Source organism: Balaenoptera borealis (assembly GCF_965194805.1).
Source record: "Balaenoptera borealis genome assembly, chromosome: 11".
Lineage (NCBI taxonomy): Eukaryota > Metazoa > Chordata > Mammalia > Artiodactyla > Balaenopteridae > Balaenoptera > Balaenoptera borealis.
Genome location: NC_138868.1, coordinates 48,571,034 through 48,591,362, shown reverse-complemented (window position 1 = coordinate 48,591,362; position 20,329 = coordinate 48,571,034). Strand labels below are relative to the sequence as shown.

The 20,329-nt window shown below is 49.2% G+C and overlaps 2 protein-coding genes and 1 long non-coding RNA gene across 38 annotated transcripts in view; 2 read left to right on the top strand and 1 right to left on the bottom strand.

Moving 5' to 3' along the window:
- The window catches only part of PPFIBP2 (PPFIA binding protein 2), a 152,143-nt gene extending 143,841 nt beyond the window's left edge, over positions 1 to 8,302 (top strand). For 17 of the 34 annotated variants that reach the window (XM_082341437.1, XM_082341441.1, XM_082341436.1 and 14 more), the window contains 5 exons: positions 867 to 992; positions 1,659 to 1,847; positions 2,832 to 3,008; positions 5,201 to 5,266; positions 6,422 to 8,302. In XM_082341437.1, the coding sequence (XP_082197563.1) occupies positions 867 to 992; positions 1,659 to 1,847; positions 2,832 to 3,008; positions 5,201 to 5,266; positions 6,422 to 6,490 (627 nt within the window). In that variant the 3' untranslated portion in view covers positions 6,491 to 8,302. The other 17 variants (XM_082341445.1, XM_082341451.1, XM_082341452.1 and 14 more) reach the window with 15 other exon arrangements.
- A 6-nt stretch (positions 8,303 to 8,308) lies between these two features.
- On the top strand, positions 8,309 to 18,244 carry LOC309605631. The gene is made up of 2 exons (XR_014231457.1): positions 8,309 to 9,331; positions 17,684 to 18,244. It is a non-coding gene; the product is annotated as an uncharacterized lncRNA (long non-coding RNA).
- Positions 16,525 to 20,329, bottom strand: part of CYB5R2 (cytochrome b5 reductase 2) — a 22,325-nt gene continuing 18,520 nt past the window's right edge. Inside the window, exons 4-7 of one of the 3 annotated variants that reach the window (XM_082341674.1) lie at positions 19,094 to 19,200; positions 18,690 to 18,819; positions 17,580 to 17,679; positions 16,525 to 16,660 (exon numbers count right to left, since the gene is read on the bottom strand). In XM_082341674.1, the coding sequence (XP_082197800.1) occupies positions 17,645 to 17,679; positions 18,690 to 18,819; positions 19,094 to 19,200 (272 nt within the window). In that variant the 3' untranslated portion in view covers positions 16,525 to 16,660; positions 17,580 to 17,644. Of the gene's footprint in view, positions 16,661 to 17,579; positions 17,680 to 18,507; positions 18,820 to 19,093; positions 19,201 to 20,329 lie in introns of those variants that run through there. The other 2 variants (XM_082341675.1, XM_082341673.1) reach the window with 2 other exon arrangements.

The window sequence follows — 20,329 nt, the reverse complement described above, 5'->3', positions numbered from 1 at the left end:
GGTGTCGAAGCAGGCAGAGGAGAGAATAAGAGGATCCCATAAGGAACCAGACATTTCAGAATAGATCCCCCTACCCGTTGGTAGAAAATTAACTGACCTCCAGCCCCAGGCGCACAGGGAATCCACGATCAGGTTTTGCTAGAGAAGAAATCGTGGAGGTAAACACAGCAACCCAAATCCTGGAGAATTCCCTGATAATGTTCCAGGAACCTCGGCGTTCTGGGTGGGCCCCAAAGCTACAGAATTGTCAGTCACGCCCCGTCTCCCATGTTCATGGGAGCTAAGACTAACCCTGCTGTAAGAGTAACTCAGCTTTCCGGGGGATTAAAAATTCGTCTCTCTGCTCTCCGTACCCTCTCTTCTCCCTGTTGCACAAACACAGTTTGAACCTTCTATATGGTAGGCATGGTGCTGGGCATTTTGAAGACCCAGGTGCCCCTTGAGGGTACTTAGGTATAAGTATCATAACATGTGTTCTCCCAGAACATTGGGCCATGCCAGTGAGATCCTGATTCTATAGAACACTCAGCGTGTAACTGATAGTCCTCTTTAAAGTTGTGTTGAATCACTGAATGAATAACCCCATGCTTTCATGTGTTAGTCCCAAAGTAACCAGAGTCAGGGAGTAACGGGATTCTGGAATCAGATATCTCAGTGTAGAAGAGCATGCAAGTTCAGTGAGAGCTTTATTTCTTGGAAACTGGGAGGGCTCTCAGGCAGCTGGCCTGGAGGCCTGGGTCCGTAGGCGTTAAGGATTGTCTTCGGCAAGGCATTCGAGGCCGGCTTACTCACAGGGAGTGGTTCCACAGAGGACCCTGGTAGGACCTGTAGGCCTAACTTCTGCACTCTCCTTCTCCCTCTTACAGAGTAACCTTTCTCCTTCAGAAGTTGTGCAGTGGTCCAACCACAGGGTGATGGAATGGTTGCGGTCCGTGGACCTGGCGGAATATGCGCCCAACCTTCGTGGGAGTGGCGTCCATGGAGGTCTCATTGTGAGTGGCTCTTTGGGCTGGTCCACCTGCCTCGGTGACACCTGGGGTATTCAGACACTGATGTCTTAAGGGCTAGACAGGCATCCCAGTAAGAAATGTTGATACTTCATCTGAACCCCTTGCATAAATTGAAGTCTCAAAGTAGAATTTGATCATTTGTGGCTGAGAATTACTAGATTTCATGCAAACAAGATGGCTTCTGGAAAGACTTCCCAAGCCACAGACCCAGAGGAGTCCGGGAAAAAGGGGCTGCGTGAGAACTGCCTGTTAACCAGGAAGCTCCACCTGCTGCTGGAGGGACACAGGGCTTGGGAGGGAGGGGGAGGCCACCAAAATGTACCCTCCTGCTTGTCATGATACGATCTGCATCAGCACTCATCTGTCAAGTGGCAAAGCCAGCAGGGAAAGGAGGAAGGGGTGGCTCAGATGTCCTCCAGAGTAGACCCTGGGAGACAGCCTTATCTAAGAGGGCACAGCTCTCTGCTGGTCGGTCACAGAGCCGGGCCCCGTGCCAGGGAGACAGAGGGGAGGGGGACACAGGACAAGTGGATGAGCGTCAGCCCCTGCCCTGGGGCCGCCCGGGCTCCTGGGGGCCTGTTTCTCAGTGTCATCACCTAGAGCCACTGGTGGTCGCCACTGGGTGGCTTGTCTGTGGTTTCTTCTTAGATCCTGGAGCCACGCTTCACTGGGGACACCCTGGCCATGCTTCTCAATATCCCACCACAAAAGACACTCCTCAGACGCCATCTGACCACCAAATTCAATGCCTTGATTGGCCCTGAGGCTGAGCAGGAGAAGCGAGAGAAAATGACTTCACCTGCGTACACGCCACTGACCACCACAGCCAAAGTCCGGGTGAGTTGCCAGGCCCTTTCTGGGGTGGCCACAGGGGCCTGCCTTCTGGCCCTTGAGTTGTGTAGCAGCTGACCCAGCGCCTGGAGCCAAACCCAAGTGGGCTGCCTGGACAAGGAGGCTCTCTTGGCTTCTGCCTTGGTTTCTACCTTCGGTCTGATTTTCTGTTACTCTTTGTTAGCCCAGTTCCCGGCCACTCTTGAGTCCAAGGGTGTGCAGGTTTCTTTACACAGAAATGACATACAGGCAGCATCGGGTCCTCTCTTCCAATGCTGCCTTGACTCACTGTGCAAAGCAGACAAGTTCCCGAATGTGGGTTCCCTTTGGTCAGACCCATCTGCATTCCACATGCCATGTGGGGTCCTGGTCTAAGCTGTCTTGCCAACGTAAGGAGTGTCCCTGTGGGTAGCCAGCCGTGCTCACCTTGTGCTGTGGAGGTGGCCAGCACACAGCCATCCAGAGGTCCCGAGGTCATCCAAGCACCAGCGCCGCTCACTGGGGCTCTAAATCCCACAAAGCCCATTCCACCTGCCTGAGCTGTCCTGCCAACTCAGGACAAAGCTGGAGCAGGGAGGAAGGGCCACCTAGGGCTGTCCGTGTGGCTTCCCAAGGTGCTGTGAACAGAAGGCAGGGAGTGCTCCACGTGTGACGCCAAGTCCTCTGAGCTCAGCCTCTGTACAGACTGCGGCACCCTCTGGGAATCCCCATTCCCCCTGGGGAATGTGAACGTCACTAGTGGGACAGCAGGGCAAGAGTTTCAGGCACGGAGTCTTGGAGGAGCAGCTCTGCTTGCTCACGATGATTTATCTGTTGGCTTCTCCCCAGAAGGGCAATTGCTTACAGGGGCTCTATTTTGTTACGAGTTTTTCTAGAAGCAGTTTGCCTTATTCCTTTCCTCGTCGGCCTGTTCTAAAATGTATTGTCAGTAGTAGCTGCACACTAGCTTGATAATCTCTTTCTCATAATCTTGCATCTGCTGTGTTTTAGCCAAGGAAACTGGGATTTTCACATTTTGGAAACATAAGAAAAAAGAAGTTTGATGAATCGACAGACTACATTTGCCCAATGGAGCCCAGCAACAGTGTCGGTGACAGTCACAGGGTCTGTATTGGCTACCAGGGCCTCAGCCCCCTCGATGCCCCTGAACTGGATGGGCTGGACCAGGTGGGACAGATTAGCTGATGCCTTTGTCACCTGTACTGTCTGTGCGTCCTGAGAGCTCACAGTAACTCCGTGTATGTCACCATGTAACTGCACCTCACCCCCTGTGTATGTGCATGACTTGCAGAGAACATTCCAGCCATTGTGTACCCGTGGGCCAGTCTTTCTCCAAATCCTGAGGGTGGCCGGGTATGGAGCTGCATCTTTGCTAAGGGGCCAGCCTTGGGGACTCAGGAGGAAAGACACTTAAAGATGCTTGTACGTTTTCAGTAAGTCTGAATGTCTACCTTCAGCACCAGTGGCAATACCTGAGCTTGGACACAGGTCCAGAGACCACGGACAATCCCGAGAGGCTCAGCTCTCAGGCCCCTCGGCTGTGCCCCCGTTGAGGGCAATCCCAAGTGCCTTAGGCCTGTGACCACAGTTTTGGCTGAGGCTGAAGGGACAGCAGCAGGAACTTCTGCCCCAGTGACAATGGAACTGTTGTGCCTTCCTTCAGAGGCAGTCGCTTCCTTCTGGTAATAAAACCCATATTTATGTAGAAAGCAAACTGCACAGCATATCTTTAATCTTGTCCAGGGAAGTGAGTTGGGCGCATCTAGAGATGGAGTGCTGCTCATCGTGCAGTTCGAGAGCCAACGCCGCTCACCGCTGAGCTGGGTCAGGATTTGTGGGTGTCCTGGGTGAGGGGGCTGGAGCAAGGAGGGACCCCCATCCTTTGGAGGTCTGTGGCCTTGCTTCAGGCTCCACTGCCCGGTGTGAAGCTGAGAGGCACTTTGTGTCTCTCATCCTGACTGGAGGTCACATCTGTCGTGCAGACCCCGAGGTTGGTTTCCATTCCAGCAGGATGGGCCACCTAGCGAAGGCGGCGTGGGGAGACCAGGCGGCCTTGCTGGAAAGGCCCTCTGTTCTTTCACGTGTTGTGCCAGCTCTGCTGTGACTGACCGTGCTGGGCCTGTAACCCCGTGGGGGCTGCTCTGTGTTGGCGGAGCTGGAACAGACCTGTCCTCCTGATTTAGAGGCTGACTAACTGGTAATGGGTCTTCCAGACTGGCCTGGCCTGGCCAAGGACAGGGGGAGGGACACACCTGCCAGTCTGGGCTCCTGCTCGTGAGATCCCAGTTAGTCCCAGCGCAGCTTTTGGCTCTGCTGGGTTCCCGGGCCTCGTCTGCAGAAGCACGACGGCAGCATCGTAACTGTCTGGTGGATGGGGCAGGGCCTCATGACCCCAGTCTGAACACTCTGATTCTGTCCCAGATGGAGGCGATGTGAAGATTTGCTGCTTAAACTACCAGCAGTCTCAGGCCATGGCCTCCCAGCCTCCCCTGAAGTCCAGCCAGCAAGAGATAAGGGCACAGGCTTGCCAGCTGGCAAGGCTGCTGTTTGATCCCAGGGCCGGGACCACTGAATGACAGGTGCTCCCCGGGGCTGATACCTGGGCACTGCAGTTTCAAGCCACAGTCAGGGCGGGCTTTGTCCCTTGTTTCTTATCGTGTCCTGGTGGGAGAATCTCCGCATGTGCCTGCTTTCAAACCCTGCATGGAATTGTTATGTCACTAGTTCTCTGTGCAGCCTCAAGCAAGGCCTGTATCACTTTGTGGGCCCCAGTTTTCCCACCTATAAAATGATTATGCTCAATGCCCTCAAAGGGCAAATCTACAATGTCCAAATAGGTTTAGGGAAGAAGGAGCGGGCCAGCACTTGCCTGAGAAGGAGAGGAGGGAGGTTCCTAGGAGTGAGGACGCCCTGGCAGCTCCCTAAGGATGCCTAGCTATGCCTATACTGGGACATCAGTGTCTGGGGTCCTGCTGCTGCCGGAAATTTTCAGTGTGTTCAGCATCCTGAAGGCCTTCATCCCTGCCACTCTCTGCTCCTGGAAATAGCTGGAGCACTGTACCTGTGCTAAAGGGCTGCTCTGACAGGGCCCGTCTGTGCCCTGCTCCTGTGTCCCCTTAGTGCCGGCGCCGGGGTGGGGACGAAGGAGAGTGTGTGTGTGATGGTGTGGGACACTGGAGGCTCTGCCTTTCCCCAGGGACGGAAGCAGCATATGCTCCACCCGTCACTCCTCAGGGCCTGGCCCACTCCTTGCCCGCTCGCCTGGGGAGCACGCCTGAGCAGGCTAGGACTTGCATGCCACCTCTGCGAACCACGAGCTCAGTCCACATGTGCTGACCAGGCTGCTGCCCATTTTACAGATGGCACCTTCGGAAGGCACCCTGACGCAGATAGGGCTCCTCTCCCAAGACATTCACCGCCTCACGGTAGGACTCTGACCCTCTCTCCACAGTAGGACAGGTGCTGGGGAGGCCCCGGGAGCTTGGGGTGGTGCTGGGGCAGCCCCCGTGCCTACTCCAGAGCCTGTGGCAGCAGGGCCTCTGCTGGCGGAGAGCAGATGGGGCTGGGGGCTGGGGCTGGGGCCTGAACCAGGCAAGACGGAAAGCAGCCCAGAGGCCTTCTCTGTTGGCCTGCTGCCAGCCTTGAGCTGAAACCAGCTAAGGTGTGCTAGGTCTCAGGCCCTCTTCCCAGGCCCAAGGCTGGTGAGGAAACCAAGATGCTCAGCAGCTCTGGGTCACCTGCCTCGTCAGCCCAAAGCCCAGGCCTCGCCCCTGGCTTGGTGGCCACTGCTCTGCCCTCTGCATCCGTGAGACACATATTTCCTATCACGCCTCTGGCTTCATGGACACCACAGGCACGTGAGCACATCCTGGCATGTCCAGTGGGGACAAGCCATACCATATGAAGCAGCTTGGACCAGGGCAGAGGAGCCACTCTGGAGGGAGGCTGACCTGGTCCCTGTCTGGGACCTCGGGCAAGTCACTGTCTCTCCGGACCCTGGCTTCCCTAATATCCTCCTTGCAAGGCCGCTAGGCAGCCCGGAGCTGGCAGTAAAAGGCCAGTCACAAAAAAGATTTACGTTGTTGAGGCCCTGTGCCTTGCAGGGCCTCACAGTTCCTAGACGGCCCCAGCACTGAGCCCAGCGGCCAGAGCATCCAGCCCGTTGAGGCCTTTGCTGATTTACTGAGGCAGGTAATGAAGGCTGTATCCAAGGGCAAGATGGTCAAGGAGGTGGGCGCGGGGGTTGGGGGGGGTCTCCCCGAATCCAAATAAGATCACTGTTTTCAATTTGTTTTTTTCTTGGCTCACACACTGAAATGAATCTACCCAGCCTTGCCCTTATCACTTCTATAGGCCTTTGGTGGCCTTGAAATAGCAACTTTACTTCTAAAGGTAGGAGCAATTTATTGTTGATAGTGTTGTCTATTCTGACCCAACACGTGGGGTCCCTGGGACACCATGAACTTACAGGGTGCTGGAGTCAGGGCCACACCCAGTGCCCTGCTGCTTCCCACATCGTGGCCGCAGGGCAGCCTTGACCAAAACGCTGTTGAACAGTGCCTTCGGCTGTGTCCTTTCAGACTATGCTCAGCCAGGACCAGCTGCTGACCGACTCCCACCTGGCCGCTCCCAACTCTGAGGACTGGTGATGACTGTCTTATCGCTGGCAGCCCGGAGAGGCACGTGTGAGGGCCTGAGTCTGCTTCGATGGGGAGCTGGCCCATGGCCACCCGCAGAGCCCAGGCTGGGCTACAGGACATCTCCAACATGGGTGCTGACGGGACAAAGCGGGGCTGTGGAACAGATGTCCAGGAGGTGGCCCACATGTTTTCAACTGTGCTGTGCTCTTCATTGTGCTTTTATACCTTTTGTACTTTTATACGTGGACTGTAGACCACTTTTGTGGGGAGGGTGATGAGATGCCAGCACAGACTCAATGACTCACGCCATCCCTGGTGACAGCTGGGGGTTCTTAAACCAAAGGGGAAGGGCTGTGAGTCATAAAAGCTTTGCTGGAAAAATAATTCTGAATGTTCTGAGCAAAGTGGTAGGAAGCCCCCTCCTGGCCTGCTTCCATACAGAAACACGTATTGTATTTCCTTTCCCAGGAATCTGGCTGGAGTGACAGCAGGGAAGGAGTAATGGACTCCCTTCCCGCTGCCCTCAAGCTACCCTTGTCTGCAATGGTGTCTCAGGTTCTCAGGGCTGCGGGGCCTCCCAGCATCTGAGCAGAGGCGTCTTCGAAGCCTTTCCCTTCTCAGCCTCAGAGGCAACTGTCTGATCAAACAGCACCTCGCTCTCCCCGCCACCCCGAGGAAGGCCCTCAGGCACCCAAATCAACATTTCCACCGCAACACATCTCAGGTATGCCCTACCTCAGGGAGAGGTATCGGCCACACAACTCCCTCCCAACCAGCCTTCCCCCTTAGCTATGGCCCTTCGTCCTCCCTGCGGCGGCTCTAGCTCTGGCCTCATCTCTCGTCTAATTTCCATGGTGGGTCTCCTACTTGGTCCTTCACCCTTCCTTTCCAGTCAGTCCCCTCCAGGTGTTCGCCACCCCATCCCCAGAGGGACCTTCCCAAAGCACTGTTTCATCCTGTTACCTGCTAAGAACTCAGTTCCACAACTACCACAGATTAGCGTTCAAAAGCCTGAGCACCCAAGACCCTTTTGAATCTTCAGCATTCCACGCTCTAGCCTGTGCTCCTGCCTTTCCCTCACCGTGGAATGTATTTTTCTCCTAGTCCCTGTCACAAAGCTGAATCCTGCCTGCTGAGGTCCACAACAGCCCCAGCCTCTTTCAGGAAGCCTTCACTGGTGTTTGTTAGGGTTGGAGGTCTCTGTCCCACGGTGCTGACCTTGAGCCCGAGCACTTCCTGGCTCACCTTGAAGTAATGTGTCATCTTTCTCCCCTTCCACACCTATCCTCAACACAAACTCACTGAGCACCTGCTATGGATGGGTTCCCGTACAGACAGGAGTTAAGACCCAATCCTAGCCCTCTGATGGCCCAGGAGATCCATGATGCTAAGTTCTCCATCCGCTCATTCCCTCGTATGTGCAGGTTGAGTACCTTCCCTTCTGGGCTAAGGAGCACTGGGGCTACGGGCGTGAATGTCAAGGTCCTTGCCTGAGGGTGTTGGATGGTCCAGTGTGGGAGAACAGATCTGTTTCAGACAAGAGTGTGCTGAACGTTACAGATGCTCCAATAGAAGTGCCTACAGCCCCAAAGAGCAAATTGTCATTTTTAATGGAGGGCTGGGGACAGGGACTGAAAAGCCTCCAAGGAGAGGTGCTACTTGAATTTTGAAAGATGAATCAGGTTCCTCAAGTATGCCAGAGGGGAAAGGCACTCCAGGCAGACGGACCTGAAACAACCCAGCACATCCAAGGAAGTACCCGAAGTCAGTATGATGAGAGCAGAATTTCTTGACCTCTGCACTGCTGTCATTTGGCGTTGGGTAAGTCATTGTGCTGGGGGCTGTCCTGTGTGCTCTTGGATGTTTAGCAGCATCCTTGGCCTCTCCCTCTAGATGCCAACAGCACCCCCTCTAGTTGGGACAACCAAAAATGTCTCCCGACTTCTGCTGAGGGACAAAATCACCTCTAGCTAAGAACCAGTGGGCCAGAGAATGGGGTCAGAGTGGGAGGCCCAAGGAAGGAAGAATCTGGTGAGGTCAGCTGGAGCCAGATCAAGAAAGGCTTTGTAAGCCAGGCTCCTAGAATTTATCTTGGAGACACAGGGTGTCCGGATACGGACTAGTGAAAGGAGTGAGAGGTTTAAAGCAGGGGACAAGCACGGTTGTGATTTGTGTTTAAGAAAAACATCTGAGGGTAGGACCTTAGATGTGCAGTGCCCAGCATTGTGTCTTTCTCTGAGTAGGGAACTCACTAAGGATGAGCTCAACAGGTGGACAGACGAAGGCTAAGCTGCTGCCGCCTCCCCCCACCCCCACTGGCCATCTGAGAGACGTCCTGTGTTAGGCCACCCCATGGGCACTACACAGCTGTACTTCACAGAATTCTCTCAAGCCATGTTCCCCTCTCTCCTGTATCCCTTTGCCCCACCCTCCAACGCACATACACGTGTGTAAGAAACCCAGTGACACCAAGTTCAAGCAATGCTGCTACTATGCCAGTTTTTGCAAAAAGGGAACAACTTGGAGTTAAGCTCAGGTTTGAAGCCCAGCCCTGCCACCTACTGGCTGAATGACCTGGGGACAATAATTTCATCTCTAAGCCTCAGTTTCTACATCTGTAACTTGGAGAACAAAATCCCCACAGAATTTCTGGCTTGTTATCAGAATTATACAAAATCAAGAGCAGGGGGGAGAGCAGCCAAGATGGCAGAGTAAAAAGACCCAGAGCTCCTCTCCTTGGGAGCACACCAAAATCACAACTATCTGCAGAAAAACCATCAATGAAAAAGACTGGAACCTACCAGAAAGGATCTTCTACAGCTAAAGACATAAGGAACCACAACAAAACAGGTAGGAAGGGTGGGCTTGCAACATAATCAACTCCCATTTACACCCCCCCACCCCTGCTGGGGTGGACAACCCACAAACTGGAGAATAATTATATTAGAGATTCTCCCACAGGAGCAAGAGCTCTGAGCCCCACATCAGGCTACCAAGCCTGGGGGTCCAGCACTAGGAAGATGAGCCCCACCAGAGCAATTGTTTTTGAAGGCCAGTGGGGCTTAATTGCAGGAGCCCCATAGGAAACAGAGACTCCACTCAAAGGGCACATGCCAAATCTCACATGCACAGGGACACACAGCAAAAGTAATTTGATAAGAGCTTGGGCCAGACCTACCTGGTGGTCTAGAAGGGTCTCCTGGGAGGCAGGGGGCGGGGGCAGTTCATGCTGGGGACAGAGACACTGGTGGCAGCCATACTGGGGAGCATTCAGGAGAGTGAACATGGTTGATGTTGGCAGCTGACATCTTGGCTCATTAGCTCCAAGACAAGCCCCACCCAACAGCCTACTGGTGACAATGCCTGGGATGCCTCAGGCCAAACAACTCACTAGGTGGGGACACAGCCTCACCCATCAGCAGACAGGCTGGCTACAGACTAAAGAGCCCACAGCTGCCTCTGGGCTCACTGCTAGACACAGTCCTGCTCACCAGAGGGCCAAGACCCAGCTCCCCTCACCAGCGGACAGGCACTGACCCCTCCTACCAGGAAGCCTCCACAAACCTCTAGACCAGCCTCAACCACCAGGTGGCAGACACCTGAAGCAAGAAACCTGATTCCCCAACACAGGCCAGACCCTACCCTTGGACCAGCTGGGCCCTGGCCCTGCCCACTAGCAGACCAACCTTGAGGACACACAGGACCCCATATTCAACTGTGTCAGGAACTGGTGCCCCTTCCACAGATGAGCTCTGGGGTCCCTGGGTGCTGCAGCTAGAGACCCCAGGAAACAGCTCTGCCTGCCAGTATCTGGCACTAACCCCAGGATCTGGCTTCACCTGCTAGTGGTGGGCAGCAGCCCCAGAGTCTTTGGGACTCTGACTCCACCCACCAGTGAGCCACTGCTAGCCCCAGGGGCCCCTAGGATTTCACAACCAACCAGACTAGGGCTCAACCAAGCCTCCCAGACTGCCTACATGGTCAGTCTGCCACAACAGAAGGACCCACACAGCTCTCTTAGGGGGAACCCTAGAGCATATGGCTTGGGTGACAAGAGGGATGTGCACTGATGGGACGCATAAGATGCCTCCTCCAGGGGCCACTTCTCCAAGGTTGAGAAACATAACTAACCACATCCATAGCAACATAGACAAAATGAGGCAGTAGAGGAAATCACCACTGCTGAACAGAAAAAAAAAAATGAAAAGAGGATAGTTTAAGAGACCTCTGGGACAACATCAACTGCACTAATATTTGCATTATAGGGGTCCCAAAAGGAGAAGAGATAATAGCTGAAAAACCTCCCTAACCTGGGAAAGGAAACAGTCACCCAAGTCCAGGAAGTGCAGAGTCCCATACAGGATTAACCCAAAGAGAAACACACCAAGACACGAATCAAAATGACAAAAATTAAAGCTAAAGAGAGAATACTAAAACAACAAGGGAAAAGCAACAAATAACATATGAAGGAACGCCCATAAAACTATCAGCTAATTTTCAGCAGAAGCTCTGCAGGTCAGAAGGGAGTGGCAAGATATAAAGTGTTGAAAGGGAAAAACACAACCAAGATACCCACCAAGGCTCTCATTCAGATTTGAAGGAGAAATCGAAAACTTTAGAGGCAAGCAAAGCTAAAAGAATTCAGCACCACCAAACTAGCTTTACAACAAATGTTAAAGGAACTTCTCTAGGGAAAAAAAGGCCACTACAGGAAACATGAAAATCATGGAATGAAACAGCTCACCGGTAAAGGCAAACATACAGTAAAGGTAGGAAATCAGTCACACACAAAGCTAGCAGGGAGGTTAAGAAACAAAAGTGGTAAAACCATCTGTATCCACAATAAGCAATTAAGGGATAAACAAAATAATTAGATGTAAAATATATCAAAAAGAGTAATTGTGAGGGTGGGGAGAGTACAATTGCAGCATATTTAAAATGCATTTGAAAGATCAGCAACTTAAAACAATTATATACAGATAGACTGCTATACAAAAACCTCAAGGTAACTGCAAACCAAAAATCTATAACAGAAATACAAAATAGAAAAATCCAAACATCACACTAAAGATAGTCAAGTCACAAGAGAGCAAAAGAAGGGGAAAAAAGACCTACAAAAATAAGTCCAAAACAATTGGCAATAACATATCAATAATTACCTTAAATGTAAATAGATTAAATTCTCCAACCAAAAAACACAGAGTGACTGAATGGACACAAAAACAAGAGCCACACATTTGCTGCCTACAAGAGGCTCATTTCAGATCTAGAGACACATACAGGCTGAAAGGGAGTGGAGGGAAAAAGGTATTCCATGCAAATGGAAATCAAAAGAAGCCTGGAGTAGCAGTATTTAGATCAGCCAAAATAGACTTTAAAGACTGTTAAAAGAGACAAGAAGGACACTACGTAATGATCAAGAGATCAATCCAAGAAGCAGATATAACAATTGTAAGTATATATGCACCCAACATAGGAGCACCTCAATATATAAAGCAAATGCTAACAAACATAAAAGGAGAAATTGATAGTAACAGTAATAGTGGACTTCAACACCCCACTTACATCAATGGACAGGTCATCCAGACAGAAAATCAGTAAGGAAACACAGGCCTTAAATAACACATTAGACCAAATGGACTTAATTTATATTTATAGAACATTCCACCCGAAAGCAGCAGAATACACATTCTTTTCAAATGCACATGGAACATTCTCCAGGATCACATGCTGGGCCACAAAACAAATCTCAGAAAATTAAAATCATATCAAGCATCTTTTCCAACCACAAGGCTATGAGACTAGAAATCAACTACAAGAAAAAAAACTAAACAAACACGTGGAGGTTGTTACTAAACAACCAATGGATCAATGAAGAAATCAGAATACCTGGAGACAAATGAAAACAACATTCCAAAACCTGTGGGATGCAGCAAAAGCAGTGCTAAGAGGGAAGTTTATAGTGATGAAAGCTTACCTCAGGAAACAAGAAAAAATCTCAGATAAACAACCTAACATTACACCTAAAGCAATCAGAGAAAGAAGAAACAAAATCCAAAGTTAGCAGAAGGAAAGAAATCATAAAGATCAGAGCAGAAATAAATGAAATAGAGACAAAGAAAACAATAGCAAAGATCAATGAAGTTAAAAGCTTGTTCTTTGAGAAGATAAATTGATAAACCTTTAGCCAGACTCATCAAGAAAAAAAGGGAGAGGACTCAAATCCATAAAATTAGATATGAAAAAGGAGAAGTTACAACTGGCACCACAGAAATACAAAGGATCATAAGAGATTACTCTGAGCAATTATGTGCCAATAAAATGGACAAGCTAGAAGAAACGGACAAAGTCTTAGAAAGGTACAATCTCCCAAGACTGAACCAGGAAGAAACAGAAAATGTGAACAGGCGATTACCAGTACTGAAATAGAATCAGTAATTTTAAAACTCCCAAGAAACAAAAGTCCAGGACTAGATGGCTTCACAGGTGAATTCTATCAAACATTTAGAGAAGAGATAACACCAATCCTTCTGAAACTATTCTCCAAGAAATTGGAGAAAAAGGAACACTTCTGAACTCATTCTATGAGGCCACCGTCACCCTGATACAAAAACCAGACAAAAATATCAAAAAAAATTACAAACCAATATTGCTGATGAACATAGATGCAAAACTCCTCAACAAAATACTAGCAGACCTACTCCAACAATACATTAAAAGGATTGTATACCATAATCAAGGGGATTTATCTGAGGGCTGCAAGGATTTTTCAATATCCACAAATCAATCATTGTGATATACCACATTCACAAATTGAAGAATAAAAACCATATAATCTCAACAGATATAGAAAAAGCTTTTGATAAAATTCAACATCCATTTATGATAAAAAATTCTCCAGAAAGTGAGCATAGAGGGTACATTCCTCAACATAATAAAGGCCGTATATGACAAACTCACAGCTAACATCATACTCAACAGTGAAAAGCTAAAAGCATTCCCTCTAAGATCAGGAACAAGACCAGGATGTCCACTCTCACCTCTTTTACTCAACATAGTTTTGGAAGTCCCAGCCACAGCAACCAGAGAAGATAAGGAAATAAAAGGAATCCAAATTGGAAAGGAAGAAGTAAAACCATCGCTGTTTGCAGATGACATGATACTATACAGAGAAAATACTAAAGGCACCACCAGAAAACTACTAGAAGTCATCAATGAATTCAGTAAAGTTGCAGGATACGAAATTAATACACAGAAATCTGTTGCATTTCTATACATTAACAATGAAATATCAGAAAGAGAAATTAAGGAAATAATCCCATTCACCATTGCAACAAAATGAGTAAAATAACCAGGAGTAAGCCCAGCTAAGGAAGCAAAAGACCTGTACTGTGAAAACTGATAGGAGGCTGATGAGAGAAATTGAGGAAGACACAGATGGAAAGACATACCATGTTTTTGGACTGGAAGAATCAGTATTGTTTAAATGACCATACTACCTAAGGCAATCTACAGATTCAGTGCAATCCCTATCAGATTACTGATGGCATTTTTCATAGAACTAGAACAAAAATTTTTAAATTCATACGGAAACACAAAAGAACCTGAACAGCCAAAACAATCTTGAAAAAGAAGAATGCAGCTGGAGGAATCAGACTCCTTGACTTCAGACCATACTACAAAGCTACAGTAATCAAAACAGTTTGATACTGGCAAAAAAAATGATACATAGATCAATGGAACAGGATAGAAAGCCCACAAATAAACCCACATGCTTATGGTCAATTAATCTACGACAAAGGAGGCAAGAATAGACAAGACAGTCTCTTCAATAAATGGTGCTGGGAAAACTGGACACTGACATGTAAAAGAATGAAATTAGAATATTCTCTAACACTATATACAAAAATAAACTCAAAACGGATTAAAGACCTAAATGTAAGACCAGATACTATAAAACTCCTAGAGGAAAACATAGGCAGGACAGTCTTTGACATAGATCGCAACAATACTTTTTTGGATCCATCTCCTAGAGTAATGGAAACAAAAGAAAAAATAAACAAACGGGATCTAATTAAACCTGAAAGCTTTTGCACAGCAAAGGAAACCATAAACAAAGTAAAAAGACAACCTACAGAATGGGAGAAAATATTTGCAAATGATGCAACTGACAGGACTTAATTTCCAAAATATACAAGCAGCTCATACAGCTCAATATCAAAAAAAAAAAAAATCAAAAAAATGGGCAGAAGACCTAAACAGACATTTCTCTAAAGAAGACATACAAAAGGCCAACAGGCCCATGAAAAGATGCTCAACATCACTAATTATTAGAGAAATGCAAATCACAACTACAATGAGGTACCACCTCACACTGGTCAGAATGGCCATTATCAAAAAATCTACAAATAATAAATGCTGGAGAGGGTGTAGAGAAAAGGGAACCCTCCTACACTGTTGCTCAGAATGTAAATTGCTGCAGCCACTATGGAGAAGTGTATGGAGGTTCCTCAAAAAACTAAAAATAGGGTTGCCATATGTTCCCGCAATCCCACTCCTGGTCATATATTGGAGAAAACTCTAATTCAAAAGGATACATGCACCCCAGTGTTCATAGCACTATTTACACAAGGCAAACATGGAAGCAATCTAAATGTCCATCAACAGATGAATGGAATATTACTCAGCCATAAAAAATGATGAAATAATGCCATTTGCAGCAACATACTAAATGAAGTAAGAGAAAGAGAAATATCATATATCACTTATACGTGCATTCTAGAAAAATGATATAAATGAACTTATTCACAAAACAGAAATAGACTCACAGACATAGAAAGCAAACTTACGGTTACCAAAGGGGAAAGGGAAGGAAGGGATAAATTTGGAATTTGGGATTAACAGATACACACCACTATATATAAAATAGCAAAGATCTACCGTATAGCATAGGGAGCTATATGCGATATCCTGTAAAAACCTATAATGGAAAAGAATCTGACAAAGAATACATATATATATACACACACACACACACACACACACACACAAACACACAACTGAATCACTTTGCTGTACACCTGAAACAAATTAAATCAACTATACTTCAAGAGCAGAAGTAATAAAAAAAATCAAGAGCAGAAGTGGTTTTATCCACTCACAGATAACAAAGCAACAGCATGTCATCCTGACCACAAACAACAGATGGTGATAGTGAACACTTATACCCTTTGCAATAAATATGAAGGATTTAAGGAATAGCCTCAGGAACCTAATTTTGTTTGCAAGTTCAGAAGCTTCTGTACTAACCACCCCTACCTGACCACACCAGAATTGGGCCTGGCATTTAGAGGATCCTTAACAAAGAAGCACCCCTTACCTCCATTTGTGGTGTAAAGTGCAGGGAGTCCAGGATTCTTGGAGCCCACCTTGACTACTGCCCTGATGTGTATTTTTAACACCATTTCCATTTCAATGGTCTCCTACAAGAGAAGAAAGAGTGCACATGGAGGGTGCCTGAGCCCTCTGATAGGTGTGACCTTAAAAACAACACTCTAGAAAGGGGTTCAAGAGAAATTGGGAGTTGACACGAGCCCCCTTGGATTCTCCTGGAGTTCTGCCCCAGTATTTTTGACCATTGTGACCCCCCAAGGACACAAGATGCCAATTCACACATGGGGCAGGCCAAGGCCTTCTACCTGTCTAGCAGGTCCCCCACAGAGCCATACTCAATGGCTATCTGCTTTGCACTGAATTTTATTTCACTAAACTATGGAAAAAGATACTGAAATGGAATTCCTTCAAGCAAGGAGGCCTCAGAAGCTACTTTATCTTCAGTCTCCTGAGCCTTTTTCTTAGCCCCACACCAAAAGAGAGGAAGGAGCACCAGCGTACGCAAGGATGCATTACGAGGGACTTTGAACACTTCCCAGTATAACACGGTGAAGCTGAGCTCACCGTGAAACATGAACAGAACCAGGCAAATTTGCTAAGAGCAAGGGAGGCATTAGTAGGTGAAAATCATGTCCTTGTTGTAACCCAGTTTCTCCAAGTTAGGGTGCGCGGCTCTCTGGATCAGGGGTGGTGGGCCACACGCCGGGATGAACGAGAACCTCCCAGGAGGAGGGAGATGCTCCTTGATCGTGTCCTCAGTAATAAAGCCTGAGATGTACTTCCAGCCTGAGATTAAGCAGAAAAAGGCTGTTGCGGGGGCCAGGTTGCATCCCTGACCCCAGGCCCCCTGCCCGCCCGCCCGCCCTCCCCCACGCCAGGGAGAGGGACACAAGGCTACTCGCCAAGGCTTAGGCATCTGCACTACTGCTCTCCGCAGAAAGCTGGGAGTAGAGGACATTGGGGGCCCAGGGAGCCCTTTTCAGTATTTACCCCAGACCCCAGGCTCACTGCTGGGGCTCTGAGTCCCTGGCTGGTGTCCGCCTGCTGTAAGCACCGGCGCGGGTGAACGCCACCGTAAGACAGATGCACCCGGGTGCGACTTGAATCGAGGCAGGGAGCAGGAGCTGTGCCGGGCAGAGGGCACTGCGGTTGTTTGGGGACTGGCTCGTTTGGGTGGCGCCCTCTGCTGGGCAGTGAGCTGTATGACGAGGCAGGCACAGCTCAGCGCTGGGTGGGAGAGGCAGCCTGCGGCGTGAGGGCCCTGTGGGGTGCGGCGTGCGCGGTGGCGGCCTGGTGGCCGGGGCCGGCTGGGGCTCAGCTTATGAGGACTGCTGTCCTAGGTGAGGTGCGGGGTGCGGGGTGGGAGGGTCAGTGGCCGTACAGGAGGCAGTGTGAGTGATGGCTCCGTGGGATGCCGTGTGGAGTGGGTGTTCAGGGTGGTCTGGGGCCTCAGGGTGCCCCCTGACCTTCAGAGTAGTGCGTGGAGTGCTGCTGAGATATCGGACACCTACCCTCTACTGCCCTTACAAGCAGGTCATCCCAAATCCTCTCTCCCTCAAATTCCTGCATTTCCCAAGTAGAGACATAGTCCAAGGCCTCAGCCACCCAGCCCAGAGCCAACCCACCAACCAACCAACCCAGGGACTGGCCGCTGACTGGGTCAAGGGTTGGAGCTGACCCACGGTGGGGACAACGGGGACCGTACCAACAGGAGGCCCGTCCAGGGTGTACCACAGGTTGAACTGCTTTGGGTGAGTTCTGGCAACTTCTTCAAGCTCCTTGCTCACCAAGATCTCCTCCTCTGTCTAGAAAAGAAGCAACGTGAGCCTCACCCCTCCAGGGCGTCCTGCTTGTTCCCCAGACTCAGCACACAGGTCAGCACGGTCCTGCCCCGGCCACCCCACTCTAGCCTGAGGGCTCCCTGCAGCCTCTGGGCCAGAGTTCTGCTGAGGCTCCGACACAACAAACGCCCTCTTGTGAAGGGAGGCGTTGGGTGACTGCCCTCCAGCTGGAAGGCTGTGTCTGAACACTGGGGGTCCCAGCCCAGCTCCTGCATCCACTCTGAGCGCCAGGCAAGGCAAACCGGACTGGCCCAGGATCTCCTGCAGGGAATGATATATGACACGATATATATAATCTACGGCACTGGAGAGCTACAGCAGAGGAAGATAGAGGCTGTAGCCTCCGCTGGGGAAAGTGCACAAAGCCAAAAGATCTGCTGCAGGCTCAGAGATGCTGCACACAAGACCTGGACCTTAAAACTCGTCACGATCCTTGTCCCAACAATTCCACTTCTGGGATTCTGTTTAACAAAACAATCTAAGCCTAGGCACAATTATTCATCACTGTATCATTTATAACTGTGAAAACTGAAAACAACCTGAATGGAGGAGATTTAGTAATGATGGTGCGACTTGATATAGACTGATGAAAATATTTATCAAGAGTTTTAATGAGAAGAAAATGCCTGTGTAGTAATGTTGAGTAAAAAAAACTAAAAATGAAAAACAATATATATATAATTGTGAATATATAGCATGTATAGAGCAAACAAAAAAAGAAGTAAATTATTTATATGCTTCTGTATTTTCTGAAATTTCCACTAAGGGCTGGAGATACAGTGATGAGGAAACACCAAATCACTCCCTTACCTTCATGAAGCTTATAATCTCATAAAGTGGGTGTGTGAATGAATGTATGAAGACTTCAAGGACAAGTCCATGTGACTCAAATCTGAGGAGCTTTCTAGAACAATGGAACAACCATAGGCATCTTCTTCCTCCTAGCTGGAGGCCCAGTGTGAACCCCCCAGTACCTGACCCATGATAGAACAGGCGCCTAGATGGCCCTTGAAAAAAGATGGTGTCCCCAGTTTTCATGTTCTCCAAGTACTGAGTCATCTTCCCCCCTTCTGGATGATTAGGGTGTACATTTTTGAAGTAGATCTGAAAAATAAGGCAGCACGGTTTTCACACCTTCAGCCCCGAGGCCACAGCCACACACAACTCAAGAATACATTTGCTACCAGAAACCATGAGGAGCAAATCCTCTGCACTCACGGTTGCTCTAAGCAACACCTGAAGACTTCACTAGGTCAACAGCTTCACTGTTAAATGACACCGCTGGGAAGCGCTGTCCAGGGCACGTGCCCCTTCTCCGCCCACCACCCTGAACAAGCTTGTGACGGTGAGGCAGCTGGACATGGCGGGCATCATTTACCTTCATAATTAAGTCCACAAAGCCTAGATCCTCATCACTGGACACAGGCGTGTAAGCCCTGATCACCAAAACACCATCAATTCTGGCCAAGAGATTAACATAGTTACCTACAGAAAAGGCACCAAATGTTAAGACTGAGCAGGGCCAGCCTAAACAGGACCAAGGATTTCTCTAAAGGACTGAGCTTTGGTGGCGGAGGGAGTGCAGAGTGCGACAGGGTGCATGAGAGGAGGGCCAAGCAGGGAAGGAGCCCAAGTCCAGGATGCCTAGATCCTAGGCCTGCCCTCATCACTCCATGTGCCACCCTGGACAGGTCACTTCACCCCATATACCTGCCCTGACTCCAGCACAGTGTAGCTGTGAGCTTCACACACAGGAAACCTACTGTCGGTGCATGCTCACTGTGTCAAAGTACTCTGTGGAGCAGGAAGAGCTAATTAAAGTTGGAGGCTGAGTGTTAAAAATTACAGAAATGTGTTTCCTTTTAAAAGCAAAATATGTTGCCTTCATAAAGTCATTTCTTCCTAAACTGTATGTGTCACTGGGGTCTATGAATGAATGACAGCTCCCTCATCTGTATCCTGTTGCCCGGCATGGAGCAGGCCTGGGCTCACAGGTGTGCAGGGCTCCAGGATTGAGACATCCATGGACCATGAGTTCCAGCAGGAGCACTGTGTCTCCCTGGCCCATGGCTCTGTTGAAGGGCGGCAGTGAAGCTCTGAACCATGTAATTCTGCCCCCCCCAGGGCAGACATGAACAGACCAGGGTGGCCATGACTACATGATCCAGTGTCACATGATGGGCTAGGCCGCTCAGATTTCTGTTGGATCCAACATGGGAGACTTCAGTGACTAAGGCAATTAGTGGTGAGGGCAGAAGCTGCAATCAAGAGATGCCAAGAAACAAAGGCAAGAGGAAGTTCTGAGCCAGAGTATCTGAAGGGGCAGAAGCTGTGTGTGCACAGGACAGAGAGAGAGCATATGCAGACAGAAGCAGAGACCCAGGAAGAAGGAGGAGGAGAAGGGTAGGAGGAAGGGAAGGAGGAAAAGGAGGAGGGGGCACTGCAGGGGCAAAAACCAGTCTATGAGGGGCCCTGAAGCCTGAGGTGCAAACGCTCTGGGTTAAGAAAGCACAGGCTTAGGATGGATAAACAACAAGGTCCTACTGTATAGCACAGGGAACTATATTGAATATCCTGTGATAAACCATAATGGGAAAGAATATGAAAAAGAACA